This window comes from Talpa occidentalis, unplaced genomic scaffold, assembly GCF_014898055.3.
Source record: "Talpa occidentalis isolate TD23 unplaced genomic scaffold, MPIMG_talOcc4v2.1 talOcc4.9, whole genome shotgun sequence".
NCBI classification, from domain to species: Eukaryota; Metazoa; Chordata; class Mammalia; order Eulipotyphla; family Talpidae; genus Talpa; species Talpa occidentalis.
This window is the reverse complement of record NW_023605305.1, coordinates 116,370,636-116,391,299: the sequence shown is the minus strand read 5'-3', so window position 1 is coordinate 116,391,299 and position 20,664 is coordinate 116,370,636. Positions and strand designations below refer to the sequence as shown.

Sequence of the window (20,664 nt, the reverse complement as noted above, 5' to 3'; positions counted from 1 at the left end):
CTGAAATGCGTGACTTCCCGACGGCTCGCACGCTCACAGCGCCGGCCCTTGGTCCCCGCCTCCTCCCAGGGCCTCTGTGCCGAGGCGGGAGCTGTCACCAGCTCAGGCTTGGGCTGGTCCGGGGCACGGGCAGGGTGGCGAGTGTAACAAGCCCCTGCGCTTGCTGCGAGCTCCGGGCAGAGGACCCCGCGGCCACCGAGCCGTCTCCCCAGGGGTGTGCCAGTGCCGACCCTGCCCGCCTCCCCGAGGCCAGGGCGCCTGGAGGCAGCCGTCTGCACAGCCCTGAGGTTTAACCAGGCTCCTGGCCGCACCCCACCTGGGTCTTCTCTAAGACTTGCTTCTGCAGACACAGTAGAGTCTCGAGGCTCATGGACTAACCTTGAACTGAGCTTCAAGGTCACCCTGAAGGCTGCAAACACAGAGTGGGGGAGGGCTGCCCAGAGTGGGGGCCACTGAGGGACACCAGCACTTGGGGAGAGCCCCATTGCGTGGGTCCCCGCATGAGCTGCCCCTTATCTGGCCATTGATCTTTAGCCAAGCCCAGCCCCTAGCCGACCCCAGCCCCCAAAGCCTCCTAAGCCCACTGCCTTACTTAGCAGGGGGGAGGGGCAGAGCTGAGTCACCTCCTGCTTCTTGCCAACAACCCCAGGTGAAGCTTCTTTCGTCCCCAACCCCGGTGCCCTGGTGCCAGCCTCCTGCACACCGGGAGTGCCTCGGACAGGGAGCGGCTCACGAGCGAGACGGTTAGTGACAGATGGCCCCCCAGGAGCCCAGGGGGTGCTCCCACTGCCTCTGGCCAGGTGGACTCTGCACGTCGGACCTGGCTCCCGCCTCTCAGGCCACGAGATGTGGCAGCGCCTGCCCTTGGTGCTCCATCAACGGTGACGCTTAGACTATTTTCCCTCATCAGGTTTACAATCTCCAGGAGCTCACAGAATGAGCCCTGTTTTGTTTTTTGTGATGCTGCTATCACGTCTGACAACATCGCAGACAAGTTTTAAAACTCCTCCTTAGGGCTCAGCTCTTCAGTTCAGGGGCCTGCGACCCACGACAGGGAGGGAGGGAGACAGGCAGGGCAGGGCAGGGCAGGGCAGGCCCTGATGCAGAGTCGGGCCCTGGCTTTATCGCCGTCCAGTTTCCGTTGGAGGCCCCCAACTTCCTCAGGCTCTGGGCCCAGAGCCCAAACTTCCTCGTCAAGCTGAGTTACCCTCAGAAGTCACAGCGTGGCAGCTCACAGACGAATGCACATGGCCTCACAGATGTACGTGGTTTTCATAAATTAGTTCTCACATTTTAAAATCCAGGCATTTCATTTGAAAATCTAGGTTTCCGGTTTCTCTCTCAGGTTTAACTTCTTAAACATAAAGGCAACCACATGCACTCAGAGCAAACTCCACAGCCAGGCGACTGACCTCAAAGGAAAGCACAGGTGCGGAGACCCAGAAGCTCCTTCCTGCCCTCGGCCCTAGACACTACCCCCGTGAGAGCCCTGGCCGGCCTGCAGTGACCCCGTGATGTCCTTTCTGGGTCCACCGCCCTGAGCCTGCATTGCTAAGCACCCGCATGGGTTCCGCCAGCGAGGACACATGCAGCAGCAGGAGACTGGCTTGGGTGAACAGGGTTGAGGAGGAGAATCCAAAGAACCCAGAATAAAGAACGGACAGGCACAAAACAGGGTTTAAGAGAAGCGGGACCCGGGCACACAAGGCCTCTGGCTCCGAGTGCCCGGAGCAACTCATGTTTTCGGTACAGCCGCCCCCTCCCCTCCTGGCTGGTCACTAGACAGGGAAGAACTCTCAGCGTTTGGCCTGGTGCGGGTGCACGCTCACCACCGGGCTCTGCGTCATCAGGTATATTCTCCCCCTCTCTACCCTGGCCTGTTCCGCAGGCTTAGCTTTGCTGACACAGGAAAGGACATCGTGGTCTGGACACGGGCGTCTTCCAGCCCGTGCTGACCAGCCTTGCAGTCACGACCCCGACATTCTCCCTGTGTCAGCACCTCACGCCTTGGGGGTCTCCAACAAGTAGGGCCATTCCATGTGCCATTCCATGTGCCATTCGCGTGTTTTCTTGGCTCGGTGTTGCCCTCGGCGCGTCGGCCGGCCGGCAGCCCTGCGAGAGCCTCACGACACCTCCGCACGGTTCTGCTGGGGACAGCCGTTTGCCCTCTGGAGCGACGAGGTTGTGCGTGTCCCGAGTGTGTCTTGGTGCACACGCATGCACGTGTGTTTGGTCGGAGGCAGACCTGGGCGTGGCCTGAGGATGCTGAGCTTTAACAGAGATGCCCAGGAGCGCCCAAGAGGCTGCGCCGACTTCCACCCCAGCGCAGCGTGAGCCTCCGTGGCGCCATCCGCTCCAAGGCTGCCTTGTCAGTCATGCTAATTTTAGCCCCCAGTGGGGGTGGAGTGATAACGGCTTGTGATTTTAATTTGTATTTCTCCTGAGTATTCGTGAGCTTCAGCGTCATTCCGTGTGTTTATTGAGAGGGTGATATGCTTTTTAAGGGACTGACAGCCAGGCCCCTCGCCGTCCTCCACTGGGCCGTCCGCTCCCCCCAACGGGGCCGCCGTGGGCCGCGGCTAGCTGCGCGTGCTGTGGCGTCATCGGCCTTTCTATAGCTTGCATTTTCTCGCTCTCCATGCTGTCTCTTGCTGTACAGAACAGAAATTGTTCATGCTAATGCGTCCAACTTGGCAGCAATTTTTTTTTCCTCTTTACGGATAGCTGCATCTCTGTTTAAGAATGTGCTGCCTACGAGTCAGGAAGTCTGTCCTGCATGCCCTTCTGCTGGAGTGATCTTTCCCGTGTAGACAAACAATCCATCGGGGAGTGATCTGCGTGCTTGGTGTGATGAAGGGTCCGGCACGGATCTCTCCATGCAGTATCCAGCCAATGGCATCTTTGTTGAAAAATACCACCTTTCCCCACTGAACTTCAGCGGCCTCGTCATAAATCAAGTGGCCGAGCCTATGAGGTTCTGTTTCTGGCCTTTCCTTTCTCTTCTGCCGGTCTGTCTCATTGGGCTTAGAGCTCATCTAACTCGGGACCGCGACAGCAACTGTTTGCGCCTCACACTTCAAAACTGTTTTGGAACTGGGGCTCTGCCTTTGTACTTTCATAGCAACTTCGGAGCCAGCATCTCAGCATGCTTTTTTTAAAAAACCTACAGGGAGTTTAATTGGGATCACATTTAACTGACATGTGGCTTCTGTGGAATCAATATCTTTAAATGCTGAGCCTCTGCACCCGGGAACAGAGTCTGTGACTCCACTGTATGTAGATCGTCTTTGGTTTGATTCAGTAACATTTCATTGTTTCCTGTGCAGAGACCTTCCACACCTTTAGTGAGATTTACTTTCAAGGTAATGAGTATCTTTCGATGTTATTATAAACAAATTTTTTTAATTACAATGGTTTGTTGCTGGTATATCAAATGGTATGACTTTAGACTGATTGACTATCCAGTGACCTTGTTATGTTCACTCAGTAATTCTAGTCCTCCTCAGTCGCGTTTCTGAGTTTCCTACAACTGCGATCAGATCAGCTGTGAAGGGTCACAGTACGACCCCCCACTATTTATTAACGTTTCACTTAGGGCTTCACGCTGGCGATGAGCTCCAGCGCCCGCCGCTCCGTCCCCTCATGGCCTCACGCGCGGGCCTGGCCCCCTCCGACCTCCCGGCCCAAGCTCCATCGCAGTGGTCACCCGGCCTTGGCAGGCCGGTGCCGTGCGCCGTGCCAGGGACCCGCCCGTTTCAGGGTCTCAGACGCCACGTCTTACCGCGGGGGCCGCGCCCGTCTGGTCTGCACGTGGGCCCCTGCAGAGCCGCGCCTCCCTCGTCCTCTGCGCGGCTGCCGGCGCGGCAGGGGCCGGACTCGGAGCTTCCCCAGGACATTTCTTCTCTCGCTGACCTCCACGCCGGCTCTGCTGCTCCGCGCGCGGCCGGCCGGGGCCTCCCAGCTTCCCGACAGGCTGCGGGCTCGCCGGCACGGACGCGCGTTTCGGGCTCACGCCCCTCTGAGGGGGAGCACCCCTTCGCTCCCTTCAGATCTAGTAAATGTTTGAATTTTCCATTTTTGCTTCTCTATTCCATTCCGTTCTTAGTCCGGAATATTTTTCTCCTTCATGATCAGCGTCATTTCAGTGTCTCCGTGAGCGGGGCTTTGTGGACGAACACGGGGTTGTGTGGAGATGTCGTCTCTGCATCTTCTCTTTCAAAGGCCTCCCCTGACAGGCAGGGCTGGGCCCGGGGTTGGGGGGGGGGGGTCATGTTCTCTCGGCTGCGCCTGGTGCCCACCCTGCTGGGCTCCGCGGCGGGTCGCTGGCCCTCGCTGGCCCGTGCTGCCGCGCCGGGGCTTCTCCCGCTCCCCGCGGCCCCGTGCGCCTCCCGAGACTCAGCCTGTCGGGCCACACTGCGCCGCTGCCTGTGTCACGACGTCGGGCTGGGAGCGCCGGCCCCATCGCAGGCCTGCCCGCTCGTCCTGCAGCCAACCCCTGCCCACCGCGGGGTCCCGGGCCCGCCCCGCCTGCTTCTCTGCACCCGTCCCGGCCCCTCTCTGGGCTTTCATCCTGCCCTGTCTTTAGCCTCCTCCAGGTTTCCGAGCTCTCGGTGAGGAGAGGCCGGCGGCTGTGGGTCTGGCTGCCCTCGGTTCTCCGGAGCGTGCCCGGGGCGGCGGCGGCAGGGGCTCCGCGGCTCTGCCTGCTCACACCGGCCCCGGGCCTGTGCGCCTGCTCCTGCGTCCCTTTCTCCCTGTTCATCTTCACTGATTTCGTTGTCTTCTGGAGCCTCTGCTTATTTTTTCTCAGGTGCTAGACTTTGTATTTGCAGAAATGTTGGTAGAAGTCACTGAAGCCCCGGGTGGCGTTCCCGCCTCCCCACGGGACGTGTGTGCTGCTGCGCGTCGCCGCTGTCCCTGCAGCCCCAGCCCCGGCTGTCACTCCCCTCCCAACGCCCGCGGGAGCCCTGAGGGGCCGACCAGGGCCTGAAGTGGGCAGTGAGAGGCCTGGGGGGCTGCGCCTTGTGGCAGAAGACCCGGAACAAGCCCCATGAAGAGCACCGGGGAGCGCAGGGTGCTGAGCATGTGGGAGTCCCAGGGGAGAGCACAGGAAGCCCCAGCCCGGTAAGCCTGCCGGCCCTGCTATCCCCCAAGGGGGCTCTGGGCAAGAAGACCATGAGAGTGACCACCTCGCCTCGTAGCTGGGCACCTGGGCCAAGGGGGCAGGCTGGGCCCTCAGCTGGCACGTCCACCTCAGCTGGCATGTCCACCCAGGCCAGGGCTGGCCTGTTTCCTCATGAAAACAGGGGTGTGGGCCCTGCCTGGCACTGCACTGTGAAGACCAAGGACGCTTTGCAAGTGCCCTGGGACAGCAGCTACGGACACACCAGGCTGGACACAGGCTCGCGGAGCGCCAGCGGCCAGGACAAGTGAAGACCAGGAGGCGCGTGGCTGGCAGCCCGTCCTTACCAGGGAAGAATGCTTTGCAGACCAGCAGCCATGACCACCGGCCTCCCCTCCCGCTGCACCAGGTCACTCACACCAGTATTTCCCGCAACCACCACAAGATGCAGCCCTGGCCCCACCCCCGCCCAGCCCCTGCTCCGCTGGGACCGCAGGGTGGCTAGCCCGCTGGACGGCGCCATTTTCCCTTCATAAATCCTCCTCCTCCAGCCCCCTTGGCTGGGAAGGGGCAGAGGGCCCGCAGCAGCCCGCGCCTATGGTCCCCGCCGGCCCCTCCCCGCTGATCCCAGGACAGACAGACATCTCAGGGCCGGGCGCCAGAGGTGGGCACAAATCTGCATTCTTGGAGCCAGACCTCCTTTCTGGACGCAATGCCTCTTCCCTCCCCAGCACACGCTGCTGCTCCAGAGAGCACCTTCTCAGTCGCTCCCCCAAAGCACGTCTGACAGCGCCGGCAGCTCCTGGAAGTGGGGCCCAGCCAAGTCCCGTCCCGCCCCAGCAGCCCCGCGCCAGGACGTCGCGCCCCTCAGCAGGCATGGGCCCAGGGTGACTGACACGGCCCCCTCACATCTCCAGCCCGTTAGCCTTGTCTGTCTGCCACGGACAGGCTCCCCGGCTCAGGTCCCTGCCAGCTCCGTGAACGTGCAGGCCTCGCACACATCAAGCAGCTGCACACGCCCATGGTGGGACCGGCTGAGTCATGTGAATATTCAACAGCTCATTTGCACCCCAGTCTCCGGCGCTGCTTTGCTCCCCTCTCCCTCTCGCTCTCGCTGTTTCTCCTTCCCCAGAAACATCCCCTGTTGGCTTCTGAGTGAAGGGGCCGGGTAGCGCCCCCACACCACTCTCCCACCTCACTTTCAGGAAAGCTGTGCCCCAGGAAGCCACCGGCCTCGAGCTTTGCTTCGTTCTCAGAAGCCCCAGGCCCTGCCCTCTGCCCCCTCCGCAGACTCCGCTCTGTGGCCTCGCAGCGGGCCGGGCCTCCAGGCCTTTGCACGCGCTTCTCTCTGCTGGGACAGGCCCCACCATGCAGCCGGCCAACTACACTGTAGGGCTGCGACCCCGGGGGCCATGAGGGCCTTTTCCTGGCCCCTGTCTCGCGAGAGTGCACTGACCGCGGCCAGCCCAACAGTCCCGGGCGCAACGTTGGAGTAGAGGTTCATGGGTGACCGCAGGGTAAAGGTCCATGGCTGGGGCACCCTGAGGCCCTCAGTCCGTGGGCTTGAGGCCAGGAGGACACAGGAAACAAGTCGGACCCTTCCCCAGCAGCCGTGGGGATCCAGAGCTGGTCTCGGGCGCGCCTGGCGTTAGCAAGTCACTCAACAACAGCCACGGAGTGGGAGGATTTTACGCAGAACCTGCCCTGGGATGGCCCCAGCGGATCCCAGCTGAGCCTCGGGCAGTGCCCCTTCCAGGCAGTCGCTGAGCTGCAGGTGAAGGGTCGTGGACAGGGCAGTGGGAGGCACGGCAGTGCCCACAGCACAGACACGGCTGCGGGAGACGCGGCGCCATATGCGGCCAGCAGGACAAGCCGTTGGGGCGCTGTGGCCAGCAGAAACCGGACCCTGGCGGCCCGCGGCGGTGAGGCCGAGCCCAGGCAAGTCTCAGCAACGTGCGTGGCTTCAGGCCATCTTAGGGGCCTCGGGGCCTTGGAATGTGCTGGTGCACATGCCGGGAGTGAAGGAATGAAGTGCTGGGGGAAGACTCTGTGCTGGGCCCATGACAGAGGCTGGAGACAACCAGCCTGGCCACGGGAGCCCACGCAGCCACGCCCGGAGCCCCTGCCATGCGGGTGGACCCAGTGCCAACCCCACAAGGGGTACCTGGCCAGGGAGGCAGGACTTCACGGCCACACCCTGATGGAGTCAACAGAGGGAAGAGAAGACCTGGAAGGTGTCGCCAGGCGTCGCCCATTTTCAGCAGCCCCCCTGACCGGGAATATCCTGGCCGGGAATATCCTGGGGTGTCACGAGAGGGCGTAAGGCCCTGGGGCTCGCGCGCACGCCAGTGCCACAGATGGACGGACAGACACGGAGCCTGTGCTCCAGGACACGGGCAGTACAAGGGAGCCTCGGCCAGTGCTGGGTGCTGTGCAGGCTGGCATGGGCCACTTCCTGTGCCCAACAGTCCCCTGCAGCACAGACTCACCTTGACCTCGGTGGACTCCTGCCCAGGGCCGTCCAGCGGTCCTTGGAATGTCCTGCAGAAGCTGGAAGCGCAGGCGTGAGGCGACACTGCATCTTTCAGAGACTCCAAACCAAACGCTCTCTGCAGAACCGGTAGGGGGTAGGGGGTGGTGTGCGCAGCTTCTCTGCCGTGGACCCCAGAGCCGGCTGGACTTTGGGGCTGACCGCAGACACCTCTGCGTGAGGCCTGGGCCCCCGGGGGCCCCTCCCTTCCTCCTCAACCGCAGGCCGCAGCCCCTGTGTGGGGCTTCTCCTCAGGAAGAAGCATCGTGAACCAAAACAACGAGTCTGATACCGCGGCTGGGCCGCGGATGGTGCCACGTGAAACGAATCAGAGCAAGGGAGATAACTACCAGGTGATTTCACTCGTGTGGGCTGTAAGGAAAGCAAAGCATCCGAACTAACACAGAAATGCAGGCCCAGCCCTAGCCTCTGGCGGCAGGGTGCCCGGCCCGGGAGGCAGAGGGGCAGTTGGTGGGTGGCAGACGGCACAGGCGGGCAGCCGGCCCCTGCCAGGGTCACGCCCCAAGCTCACCCGCTGCAGGGAGAGAACAGGCCTCGCCCTCCGCGGAGCCTGCCTCGGGGACGGCAGGGACCCTCAGCAAGCGACGAGTCTCTCGAGCATGACTTTGTGGTTGCGCCTCTGAGATGACAGCGCCGGGACTGCTGAGGTGTGGACGTGAGGGGACCCCGGCTCCTCGGAGCCTGGCAGGACGCCCACAGCTCCACCAAGCCCGCTCACCCTCGTCCCCATGGCCGCCTCAAGCAGCCTCTTCCATTGTTCCCCGTAACCCCTTCCTGTGTGCTCGGCGCCCTGAACAGCCAGGCGCACCCCACGGCCCCTGCGCCCCCACGCGAACCTGACAGGCAGGCTGTCTCTGGCGCCTGGTTTCCCCAAGGCTCTCCAGCCTGGAACGCCACGTGGGTCACAGCCCCGGAGGGCGGAGTAACGCTGGGAGTCACGGGTGCGGCGTCCCTCCCCGCCGGCCAGTGCTGGCCCGGGCAAAGGCGGACGCGGTGAGCGGGCAGCTCCTGGGCTGGGCGGCAGGTCCGGCGGCCGGATCCAGCTCTCAGTTGGGGCAACACAGCCCGGGGCATGGCTGGTGTCCCCGCGTGTGACTTGAGGCGGCCCCAACGGCTCTCGCTGTCCCCCTCGGGTATGGTCCCATGGCTCCCCACCACCATGGCCCCCCGGCCCGTCTCCCGGCCCTCGTGCTCCTCCCGCCCCGTTCCGTCCCCTCGCCCGCCCCTCCCCGCAGGGTGCCCGGGCTGCGGTCAGCCTGCAAGTGCTGTCCTCCTGCTGCCCCTTGTTCCGTGTCTCCACGTTCCACGCGCCAGGGCGACCATCGACATTCGTCCTCCTCCGACTGTTTCGCTGAGCGTCATCCCTTCAGCCCCATCCTTGCTGCCGCGAAAGGCAAGCGTTCATCTTTTCTGATGGCCGAGGAGCGTCCACTGCGTAGGCCCCACCTTCTCCAGCCACTCCTGTTTGGGGCATGGGGTCCTTTCCGGGCCTCGGCTGCTGTGACTGTGCTGCAGTGAACACGGGGTGGGGGGGGTTTGCTTCCGAGTCAGTGCGCTGTGACCTCTGGGCAGACTCCCGGGGGTGGAAGCTCTGGGTCATCTGGCAGCTCCATGTTCAAGATGGCGGAACCCCCCAGGCCCCCGGAGGGGCTGGGCCAGTCTGCACCCCCCAGTAAGAGGCTCCTTTACTCCACATCCTTGCCAGCACCTGCTGTTTCTGAGGTTTTTTAATACGAGCCACAGGAAATCAGCTTTTCGACGGGCCTGACTCTCTGACTCCTGATTCTAAACCGGAGAAGGTGAGGGAGGCCTCACAGGCGCCAAGATCCACGCACCAAGACCTCCAGGGAGGCTCCAGGTCCGCTCTCCCCACCAAGCACACTGCCCTCCGGAAGGCCAGCCCCCCTTCTGCCTGAAACATTCCCGTTCTTGAACCCCAATCTGCACATCTGTCAAAAATCACAAACTCATCCAAGCACCTGGAACAGAGGCTCTGTGGCCCCCATGCCTCATAGTGTGTGGGGTCTATGTGGGACCCCCACAGTTCATGCACTGGCAGCAGCGCCCTCATGGCCACAGCACGGTAGCCCTGGACTTCCAGAGCCCCACGCACCACCAGTACATTGTACTATCAATGCGCATGTCTGAGTTGCTTAAGAAAAGCACCTGGGCTTCGGCAAAGCCAGGCCGAGGCACACCGAGGGAGCCTTATCCCCAGATGCCGAGGGCCATCTGGCCAGTGTCCTTAGGGCACCTTCCAGTTCAAGTGCATGGACAAAGTGGATAAACTGAGGTCCAGGAGTGCGGGACCTCAAGGGCAGAGCCGGCCTGGCCCAGGGGCAGGCGCCCGCAAGGTGGCCTGTCACTCAGGGTGCTGCTGACTCCTGCTCGCACCCGCAGCAGTTATAAAATCAGACATGATAACAGATGAAAGCACTCGGCACGGCGTGGAGTGTCTGGTGAAAGAACAATGTCAGCTGTGAGATATTAAAGCGTCAAGTCATCCGGCTGTTGTCAGCGGAGGGCGGGGGCTGAGCTCCTTGGCTTCTCAGCAGGCCCGGGACTGGGGCTCCGCGGGGTCATGCTCGGCGTCCAGGGGGTGGTGCAGGGAGGAGACTGTCCTCCCTGCCAGGAAACAGCAGCAAAGGGCGGCCCCCGCAAGCTCGCGTCACAGCCCTGGGGTGGGCTCTGCCGGGGGTCCTGGGCCTTTCACAGTGGACCCTTGGGCAGAGTCCTGGTTCTCGGGCCTGCCCTGACGTGCCTCGGCCCCCGCCCTCTGCCGGGTGACTGCACAGTCGAGGGTGCAGCCTACCGAAGCGCAGACTCAGACGCCTGCCAGGAGACTCGTGCTTGGACTCCGTGACAGCCAGACCCGCGGGCCCCGAGGCTCTGTCGGTGTCTGGGCGTGCGAGTGTGCACTGACGCTCTGCCAGCGGGTCACTGAGGTCAGTCAGTCCACGCCGTCCAGTCACCTAGATAACAATCCAGAACGTCACAGCCTGAAGAGAAGTTCACTGTCCAGGACCCAGACCAGGAGTTCACACACGGGGAAACGGAGGCACAGGGGTGCGTGGGGCTCGCTCAGGGTCACACAAGTAGGTGCGGAGACGCGTCAGCTCACCGGCATCCAGTCCGGTGCTTCTCGGAGACCACGTGCCGGGGAACGTCCATCAAGACAGTCACAGACGCTCGGCTCCCGCAAACCCTGCGTCCCGGCCGCACGTGGGGCTCTGCCCAGCCTCGGCCTCACGGCTCTCCTCTGCCGGCCCGTCCAGGTCTCAAGCATCTGCTGATCTGCCTGAGCCCTGCCTTCCCACCACCCAGCGATCCCCCGCCGCTCCAGCCATGCAGCTCCGCGTCTCCGTCTGGGACCAGCCCCAGTGCCCCTCCCCCCGCCCCTCTGGCTTCCTGCTGCTGCGCAGGCTTCGCAGCAACGAGGGGTGGGCTTGGGGTCAGTGGCCGAGCAGCCCCGCCGGGGTCCACCTCAGTGACTCCAGGCGCCGGGGTGGCAGCTCACACTTAGCCTCAGAGGGAGGACACGATGCTCAGTTTAAAAGGAGTGAGATTCGCAAAGCGGGGAAAGAAGCAGGTGATGTGAGAAGGGAACAGCCTCACCCCCAGGGTCTAAGGACCGGCCGATGCCCGCCCGTCCCGTCCCACCTCCCCGACTTCTAGGGTTCTGGTAAGAAAGGCCGGCCGCAAGGGCCCCGGAGCCCCTCTGGGCATGGGGCCGTGGGGCCGCGAGCAAGGGCCCGGCACCCGCAGGGCGAGGGTGTGCCACGGCAGGGGCCGAACCGCGCGCAGAGCCGAGGGCAGCGTTGAGCAGGGTCCGCACGCACTCCCTGCGCGTCGCCAGGGTGATGGATGGGCTTCTTGACAAATCTATATTTAACGTGCAGGGAATGACATGCAGCGTGTGCTTCCTGGTGGAGAAATCCGTATTTACGGAGATCTCCATTTCGGCAACTACAACAGACCTTACAGACGCTGCCTGCTCCCCGCTGCGTCCTCCGGGCTGGAGGGCAAAGGCACCCAAGGGCGGGGGAGTCGCCACTCAGGGGGGCGGCGGCCCGGGGTTCCTCATCCCGTGGGGGCCTGCGGGCCTCTCCTTAGCACTCAAAGTGTCTCCACCCAACAGCTGCTGACTGGACACCGCCCGCGGCCGGGGTGCTCCGGCTCTGGGTCACAGCCGCAGGCTCCGGGGCATCAGCATTAACCCAACAGCCACAGGCTGACACAGTAAATAATCATCATTAAAGCAGGAGAAATAAGACTGGGCGGTGCGACGGAGACTTTCTCGGGTGAGGGAGCTGGCGCCCCTACTTGGAGGAGGTGATGCAGGGAGGCTGCGCTAGGAGGTGAGGTCTGAGCTGGAAAGGAGCTCTGGCGAGGCGGGGGCGGCGCTGAGGCCGGGAAGAGGCTCTGGGAGGGCGGGCGGGCGGGAAGGAGCCAGCGCCAGCGGACGGCAGGTCTTCAGCCCGGAGCCCAGGAGTCTGAGGATTCCCGTGGCCAGTGGGAAACTGCACAACTTGTGACACATGTTGTACAAGGACGGGAAGCAATGCCTTTGCTCGGTTTTGATTTAAAAGACCCCTCCAGTTTCTGGAAAGGGAATAAATGTCAGTGCCTAACACCAAAACTGGAGTCCAAGCCCCTGCGCCCCCAGGAGGGCCGTGCAGGGGGCCAAGCAGACACTCCAACAGGTGCCGGGCCGGGGTCATTCAGTGGACTGGACAAGTGCCGTGGGGAGTGGCCTGGAAGCTGAGGGGCAGCCCTGCATGGTGGCGGCCCCAGGGTCTTCTTCCCATAGGGTGGTCAAGCTCTGCTTCGAAACAGGGCTGTGCACGGAAACACTCTGGGGCTGGGTCCAAATATCCGTCCAACTCAGAGAAGACTGAGCACAGCCAGCTTGGACACGGTCATGACCTTCTGAGCTCTGGGTGTCCCCTTTACAAGATGAGCCGGGGCCCTTCCCCGTGGTCACTGTCCCTGTGGAGAACACACACAGGCTTGGTGTGCGTTGATGATCAGTAACCATGACAACATCTGGCATGGGACTGGCACTCGGCAAACTGCTCTAGACAGATGGGCGGCGAGTGCAAGGCACAGATGGGTTGGCTGGATGAACAGCTGAATACAGCGGTGGGCCGGCAGGAAGGGCGGGTGGGCTGCTTGGTCAGGCGGGCCGTGGCCACGTGACGGACGACGGGCAGGGCTGGGCGGGACGCGTGGGCTGTGGACAGTTCCCTTGGACCTACCTGATGGCCTGGCCACAGGTCTCCTGCCCGCTGACCCTTCTCTTCCCCCTGCAGTCTGTTCCCAGTTCTCCAAAGGCGTGTACGCCATCTTCGGGTTCTACGAGCGGAGGACCGTCAACATGCTGACCTCCTTCTGCGGGGCCCTCCACGTCTGCTTCATCACGCCCAGCTTTCCCGTGGACACGTCCAACCAGTTTGTCCTTCAGCTGCGCCCGGAGCTGCAGGATGCCCTCATCAGCATCATCGACCATTACAAGTGGCAGAAATTTGTCTACATCTACGATGCCGACCGGGGTAAGCCAGGGGCTCAGGAGGGAAACTCGTGCAGGATGGAGAGAAAGTGGCCGGCAGGAAGGAGGATGGTGCCCCTCAAGGTGTAGGGAGTGACCCAGAGATGCTTTATTTCCACGGGCTGGCTTTCAGCAGCTACTGATAACCTCTACTCGTGCCTGGACGCGCGTCCTTTCAGGAGAGCAATCCTCTTAACGCCATGTCGCACGGCAGCTCGCCAAGCTCCCTTGAGTCCTGAGCCCAGCTCAGGACCTCCGCACTGGCTCACGCCCACGCACGCTGTTAGGACACAGACCGGAGCCAGACAGGCACGGGCCTGGGCCTGAGTCTGATCTCTCTCCCCTCCAAGCTCTCCGGGCCTCCTTGACCATTGACAGAAAGGGGAGGAAACGCCTAAGCCTCCGTTCCCTCGTCTCCACAATGAAGACAAAAGGCATCGACCTCAGAAATTGTTGTGAGGATTGAATAAGAGAACGGCTAGAAATAGCCTGTATCGCCAGCTCAAATTACTCTCTCTGTTTGAGTTGTTCTCATCACCACCACGACTATGCCCGTCCCACCATCATCACCTCCACCATCCCATCATCACCACCTCTCCCAGGCCCTTCTGATTCTGCTCCCACCTAAATTTTTAATTCTACATCCCATTTTCCAAATGGGATGCACCTTTACTGTTCCTGTTTTCTGGAATACACTTTCCTCAAATCGTACTACGTAAAACCACCCTCTCTTGCAGCCCAAACACCGCTCTAACTAGGACTCGCCCATTTTCCTCTAGTTTAATCGAGAAACACGTGGCGTACGCCATGATCCAGCACGCGGCACAATGGCTCAATTTACAAACACTGTGCAATGACCACGCAGTGGGCGCGGGTGACACCCATCCCTCCACGTGGGTACAGTGAAGGAAAAGGAAGCAGGAGCCCCCTCCAACTCACGGGCATGCGGGAGCCGCCCTCGGCCCCACACAGGGCAACGCCAGCCCAGGCGCCCATCCCTCCTCTCACCTCCTCCCGGGAGTCGGGCCGCCTGGTCCCGCCGCCCCATACATCGCCTGTCCCGCTCGGCCTCCGTCACCACTGGTGTGAATCAGTAAATGCGGCTTGCAAGGTCTGGAAACTGAGGCAGAGGAACCCTCGGCAAAAGAGAGGTTTTATCAGAGGAGGCCTGCGGGAGACTGACCAGGAATGGTTTGGGGAGTGGAGCGGGCGTCGTGCTGGTGGGGGAGGCCAGGCAGGTCCCTCCACTTCCCTTCCCTCTCACTGCCACAATTTCCCCTTAGACGCCTCGGCGAGGGCGTCCCCAGAGGGCTGAGTCAGACATAAGGAAGCACAGACCTTGGAAGTGGCCAAGCCAGAGAAATAAGGTCAGACCAGAGGGTCTTCTCGGGGGTGGCAGAAGGGCCTCGCTCTGAACATCCCCACCGGCCTCGGAGCTCAGAGCTCTGCCCTTTGTCAGCGTGTGACCTTGGACCGTGACTAAGTTGCTCTGAGCCTCAATTTCCCCATTTACGAAACTGGGAGAACAATGGGACGCCCCCGCAGCGCCCGCCAGCTGAAGAGAGACAGGAGTTGAACAGCCCAGACAGTCCGCGTTCCAGAAACGCAGGGCTCGAGCGCATCAGGCGCTAGACACAAAAGAACCAACGAGGGGAAACAGGGTGGTCAGCCTGCGGGTGGTTCCTAGGCCGGACGCCACGCTGGCCACTGCGGAGGGGTCCAGCCCTTCACGGGGAGACAGAACGTCTATGCACCAAGACTGACTCGGCCTGAGTGCAAGCACCCCTCGGCCTCCACATCCGCCCCCAAAGCCATCCGTGCCCCGAGTCCTGGAGACTGTGGACGAGAGCTGTCAGGGAGCTGGAGGGAGGGCTCAGGTGGGGTTTAGACTGCGCACAGGTGGTCTTAAAACAGCACGCACCTGCGATATCTGGGCGGGCCCAAGAGTCACATGGTCCTGGCGGCGAGGCGGGCAGGCGCACTTCTGCCAGAGCGCAATGTGAGAAGCTTGGCCAGATGTGCTGGCCCCGAGGGGAAGTGTCCTGCAGAAGCTGGAAGCAAGAAAGCCAGCCCCCCAGGCCTCCAGGCAGGGACACGGCCCCAGGCACCCCTAAACGCCAAAGTCAGTCCCTCGCCCGCCCCCAGGAGGAAGTTGGCTGCGGCTCAGCTCGCAGCCCCTGTGCCTGTGGCCACGCCGCAAAGTGGCACCGCTAGCGGACCCGCCCCTGCATCCCAGAATGGAGCAGAAGGACGAAAGGGCCCCGCTTGCTCAGCCAGGATAAGGGGAGGGCAGCTAGCTGCACCCACGCTGCGCCCCCACCGTGCGAGGACAGAGCGCCAGGCCTTGGGCACATGCACTGGCCAGGCAAGACTGGCAGGGAGCACCTGTCCCGACGCCAGGTAGACACGCAGGCCAAGGCTACCGAGAGCCTGGTGGCAGTGACAACTGATACTTTGAAACCCTTTGCGCCTGCCAGCTAGACGAGCAGGAGTGGATGTGGCGTCACCACCCCTGCAGGTGAAGAAACTAAACTTCAGGGAGGTCACGAGCCCAGGCCAGGTCACGCAGCCAGGATACTGCCCCTCACCTGTGTTCTGGGGACAGGGACGACGAGGCCCAGCGCCCGCCCTCAGCCCCGGGGCTGGCAGGGCTAGACAGGGGAGCAGAGCCTGGTGGCACGGGTTGGGGTGGAGCCTGCCAGGGTGACGGCGTCTGTGCCCTGACTGCACTTCTCTGTCCTGCTCACCCTCCCTCCAGGCTTGTCCGTCCTGCAGAAGGTCCTGGACACAGCCGCCGAGAAGAACTGGCAGGTGACGGCGGTCAACATCCTGACGACCACGGAGGAGGGCTACCGGGTGCTCTTCCAGGACCTGGAAAAGAAGAAGGAGCGGCTGGTGGTGGTGGACTGCGAGTCGGAGCGGCTCGGCGCCATCCTGGGCCAGGTAGCGGGCAGCGCCGGGGGCAGGGGTGCTGTGGTTCCAGAAGGAGCTGCTGAGTTCTTGGGGCCTCGGGGGTCTAGAGTTCTGCGAGGTCTGAGACTTTCCTCCTTAGCGCCTGGAGCTGATCAGCTTTAATTCTGAAATTCTAGGAAATATACACGCAACAGGCGCCTCCCCGTGGGCTTCGGGTGGCCCACAGACCAGCTGACCAAAAACTTTGCTCCAGGGCTTCCCCACAGTGTTAAAAGTAAGCGGCCCTGCATTTCAGAGTCCAGGAAGCACCCTCCCCACAGGCGCAGGCTGCGGAGCCGGCTCCCGGCTGGGCTTCGGGCCTGTTACCGCCACCCAGCCTCAGGCATCTCATCCACTTGGCTTGGTGACCTGAGCCCCAGGTGGCAGCGGCACCCTCCTGCCCTTCCGTGACACTCACGTGTCTGGGGAATCAACGGCCCCGCATTCTGTGAGAGGAAACAAGGACCTTGACAGCCTTTAAGCTGACATCTCTAGGCCTGGCGCCCCTGGTCTCAGAACAGCAGGCCGTGCCTGTGTGCGTGTGCAGCGCTGGTCTTCGCATTCACACACATGTGCTCGGGGGGGCTGCACCACTTGTGAACAGAGCTATGGATTAAAGATGGTAACTTCAGGAGCCTGACAACATGACAAAGCTTGCTGATGGCCCTCGAGGCCCCTGAGCCCCACGGGGAACCCCAGCAGCACCCAGCAATCACCCACAGGCCTCCACAGCACCGCAGGAGAGACTGGGGGCCAGGGGTCCTCAAAGGCATGAACGGTGTGCTCTGCTCTGCCGAGGATGACCTGGCCTCCCCTCGCAGGAGGGGAAATCAGCAAAAGCGGGTTCCGTTGAACCCAAAGTTGTCTGGGCTGGAAGCGGACGTGGGCTCTGGTGAATGCGGCGGGACAAGGGGAAGGGGAAGAGCCGACACCAGAGCCCGCCCAGCTGGGGTTCTACCTCGCCCGCCCGGCTCCAGGCCTGCACCACCTCAGGCTACTGATCTGAAAAACGGCGTCACCATCATCCTCCTCGGCACCACCACACCACCGTCGCGGCAGCTCTGGCGAGCGGCGTCTGTACACGAAGCTCTTGGAACCAGTAACGTGTAAACAACGCCCCGTGGCTGTTCGCCGTGCCAGGCGGTGCTGCGTCTCACGATCCTCCCGCGGAGGGCACGAAGGGATGTGTAACACGGGGACGGCCGCCAGCGTACAGATCTCACACAAAGGTCAGACGAGACGCGAGGTGAAAGGGCCCAACGCCCACGAGGTGTTCTTACAGGACGGCGGCTTGACGACGACGAGGACCGCAGCCCTTGTCTCCTTCCCCCGGGCTCACCACACACAGCCCCTGCACCCGCACACCAGCCGGGGAACAGCTCCCGTCCAGTTCTCTCCGGCGTAAATGGAGAAACAAGGGCTCCCGCGTGCCCCAGGACTCGTAGCGACTCGTAGCGAGAAAGGCAGCGAGTGAACTCCAGCAGGGCCTGTCTACACGGCACAGGGGCTGTCTACACGGCTCAGCCTCTCAAAAGGCAACTTTTCAGCCAAACTACATTTTTGTCAAAGAACAAAGCTGCATTTTGTAAGGAAGTGCTTGTTTATGGGTGTTCAGATCCTCAGATATCAACATTTTAAAGAGCCGGATATTTCTCTTAAATGTAAGACCAAAGTAGTGAAATTCAGAAACACTTAACGGACCACTTGACTCTCAGTTTCCAGAAAGATGGCTTAAGGTCCAAGTGGTCAATGATTCGCCCTGGGTTCAGCCAACTGACCGGTGACCACGGCGGGCCTAGACTGCCCACTCCAACTGGCAGCCCGACATCTTGACGTGAGCATTGACAACCCCATGCTCAGCGGCGGGGTCTGTCACCCAATACAAATGAGGAAGGACCCAGCGACTCCAGACTCCAAACGGGGGGTCCCTGCATGTGTCTCCAGCTCCACCAGGGCCGGGGGTGTTTTCTTTCCTCCCTGCTGTCTCCAGAGGACTGGGCACTTACAGGCAGTCAACAAAAAGTGTTTTGAGTGGATGGAAAGAACAGGGGGCCAATGACGGCGCTAAGAGAGCCCGGGAGGGGAGTGGGGCTGGAGACACATGGGCAGCCGCTCTGAGCCGAAGGAAGGACAGCTTGGCCCGGGGCAGAGAGAAGGGCACCGAGCCTCCACCCAGAGACCATGGCACGGAGGAGCACGGGCTTGACTTCCTCAGGAAACCCCTCGAGAGCTTGGAAATTACTCTGCGGGGAGTGGGGAGCCACGAGGTGGTGAGCAGCAAGGGTTACTGCACCTTGTCAAGAGATAAGACACCACGTGAGAGCAGGCGGCCATGAGGCTAAGAAAGGGTTAGAGAGCCCAGACCAGCCCCATCGTCACACCCTCTCTTGCTGTCTTCGAGGCGCGTCTCGCCTGCCGAGACCTCCCTCGCTCACCTGTCTATAGTCACCTCCCGCTCCCCACCGCAACACCAGGTCGGCCCAGGGAGGGCCCGGGGCCTTGCCTTATGCACAGCCTGGCTCCCGCGCGGCTGGGCTGCAGAGGCCACACTCAGGAAAACTTCTTGAATGAGCTGAAGGTTTTCCAGAGGACTTGGACTGAGACCGTGGCCTTGGGACCTATGACATCAGAGAATGCAGAGGGCTTTCCCGACAGACTGCGAATCGCGCACTTTGGGAAGAAGCTTTGAAAGGAGCCAGTGAGCCCAGGCTCCCGGGATGGACACACCCCCTCGACGCCGCTCTCTGAGTCCTGTGTGTGCTGATCTGGCTACCTGTGCAGGTGCGCCCTGCCCAGCAGGCCATGCCTCTGGAGGGAGGCCTCGTGGGTCTTGCCCCACCACCCACAGTGTCAGCTTTCCATGCACGTTGCAAAGGCTGTGGGGGGTGGGGGGGCGGTGCAGCAGGTGGCTGAGCAGCGTAGCTTGGAAGGCAGGTGTAGCTTGGACAGCTCATCCTCGCCAGGCAGAAGTCACCGGGCCCTGTGTTTCCACCTGTAATTTCACCTTGCAGAGACTCTACCTGAGCATCCCACATGTGCTGAGCTTGGGAATATCTCTTATCTGCTATTCTGTGTGTTTATTAGAAATGGAATAGGTTTCTGATAAAGGTATCTCACCGTTGAAAGGGCAGCAAAGCGTCTGCTAAGAAGATGAGAAAGTAATGAAGAATTATTAATAAAACTATCACCCCAGTAGGATTTCAAGCTCTGTGGTCAGAATTTCACGATCTAACCACAGTTAGGCAGGTTTCATTGTGTGCACTTGCATTTAATTATTCCCTATATAAAAAATCTGTGAGCCTCTATGCACATACATCCAATTAAGTAGATGCCTGAATGTGGATTTTAATAACCTTGAAAATTTATTCAGTTCAAGAAACCCAAATGCTTCTCAGACGCTTTATGATCCCACCACAGAGCAGGGGAGAGGTTCGCGCAGAGGGTATGGACCCCATTTGATGATTAGAAAGAGAAAGAAATAGATCAAGTTAACTTGTAGACGGAGCGAGGACTCCACAAGGCCTGCGTCCCAGAGGGTCCTGCGCTGTCTGGAGGCCCAGGCAATCCTCTGCTACATCCTTTCACAAACACACCGTTGCAGTGATGGGGGAGCCCGACATGCAGCGTGGGGCCCGCTTGGGGCCTGGCCCCAAAGGCTAACTACATCAGGCACCATATGGAAAGGCTCAGAGTCAGTCCCCCACACGGCGTCCACACTGCTGTGGGATCTGAAAATCACCTCCCCCCTGGGCCAGGACCACCCATGCTCCTCGGTGGCAGGGCCAGACGATGCTGGCATTCCCTCTGGCACGCAGGTGGGGGGCCCATTACTGTCTGGGTGCTCTCTCGGCACAGGGAAGGAGGCATGAAATTTGAAGGTGGGTATGGTTCGTGCAAGGGTGGAAGGTCAACAACTAGAGTGGAATCATCCACCTACGTATCTGACCACCATCCACCATCTGACCATCCATCCACCCAGTTACCATCTGTCCATCTGTCCACCCACTCACCCACCCACCACCTGTCCATCTAAGCAGCAGATATTGTCATGACAGTGCTGAGGAATTCAATGAGGGGATAAGATCCCCCCAGGGAGGACTCGCCATGTCGGGGGGAGGTTTCCGGAAGAAGCAGCGAGTGTTCCAGCCGAGTCCTTAGCGTGAGGAGAGTGCTTCCTGGCCTGGACGCAGACCAAACTGATTCCAAACCTTTCACCTGCCACATGGCAGCAGCTGGCCTGGGCCCTTCCTCAGCCACACTCTGCCTCAGCCCCTCATCTGTGAAAGACGGGAGTGGGCACCCCGATCTGCACTGGGGACACAGCGGGGCGCACTGTCACACTCAACCGAGCGCGTGGCTTCTGTGGCTGCTGTGGTGGCCTGAACCGCCAGTGCCTGATGGCGCCTCGCACTGTGTCTTGCAGATTGTGAAGCTGGAGAAGAACGGCATCGGCTACCACTACATCCTGGCCAACCTGGTGAGTCACGCAGCAGC

The 20,664-nt window shown here is 61.5% G+C and overlaps 1 protein-coding gene across 3 annotated transcripts in view; it reads left to right on the top strand.

The window, feature by feature from the left end:
* GRIA1 (glutamate ionotropic receptor AMPA type subunit 1) overlaps positions 1-20,664 on the top strand; it is a 122,335-nt gene that overhangs the window by 43,567 nt on the left and 58,104 nt on the right. For all 3 annotated transcript variants that reach the window (XM_037501273.1, XM_037501274.1, XM_054691785.1), the window contains exons 3-5: positions 12,983-13,222; positions 15,977-16,161; positions 20,594-20,647. In XM_037501273.1, the coding sequence (XP_037357170.1) occupies positions 12,983-13,222; positions 15,977-16,161; positions 20,594-20,647 (479 nt within the window). The remainder of the gene's footprint in view (positions 1-12,982; positions 13,223-15,976; positions 16,162-20,593; positions 20,648-20,664) is intronic.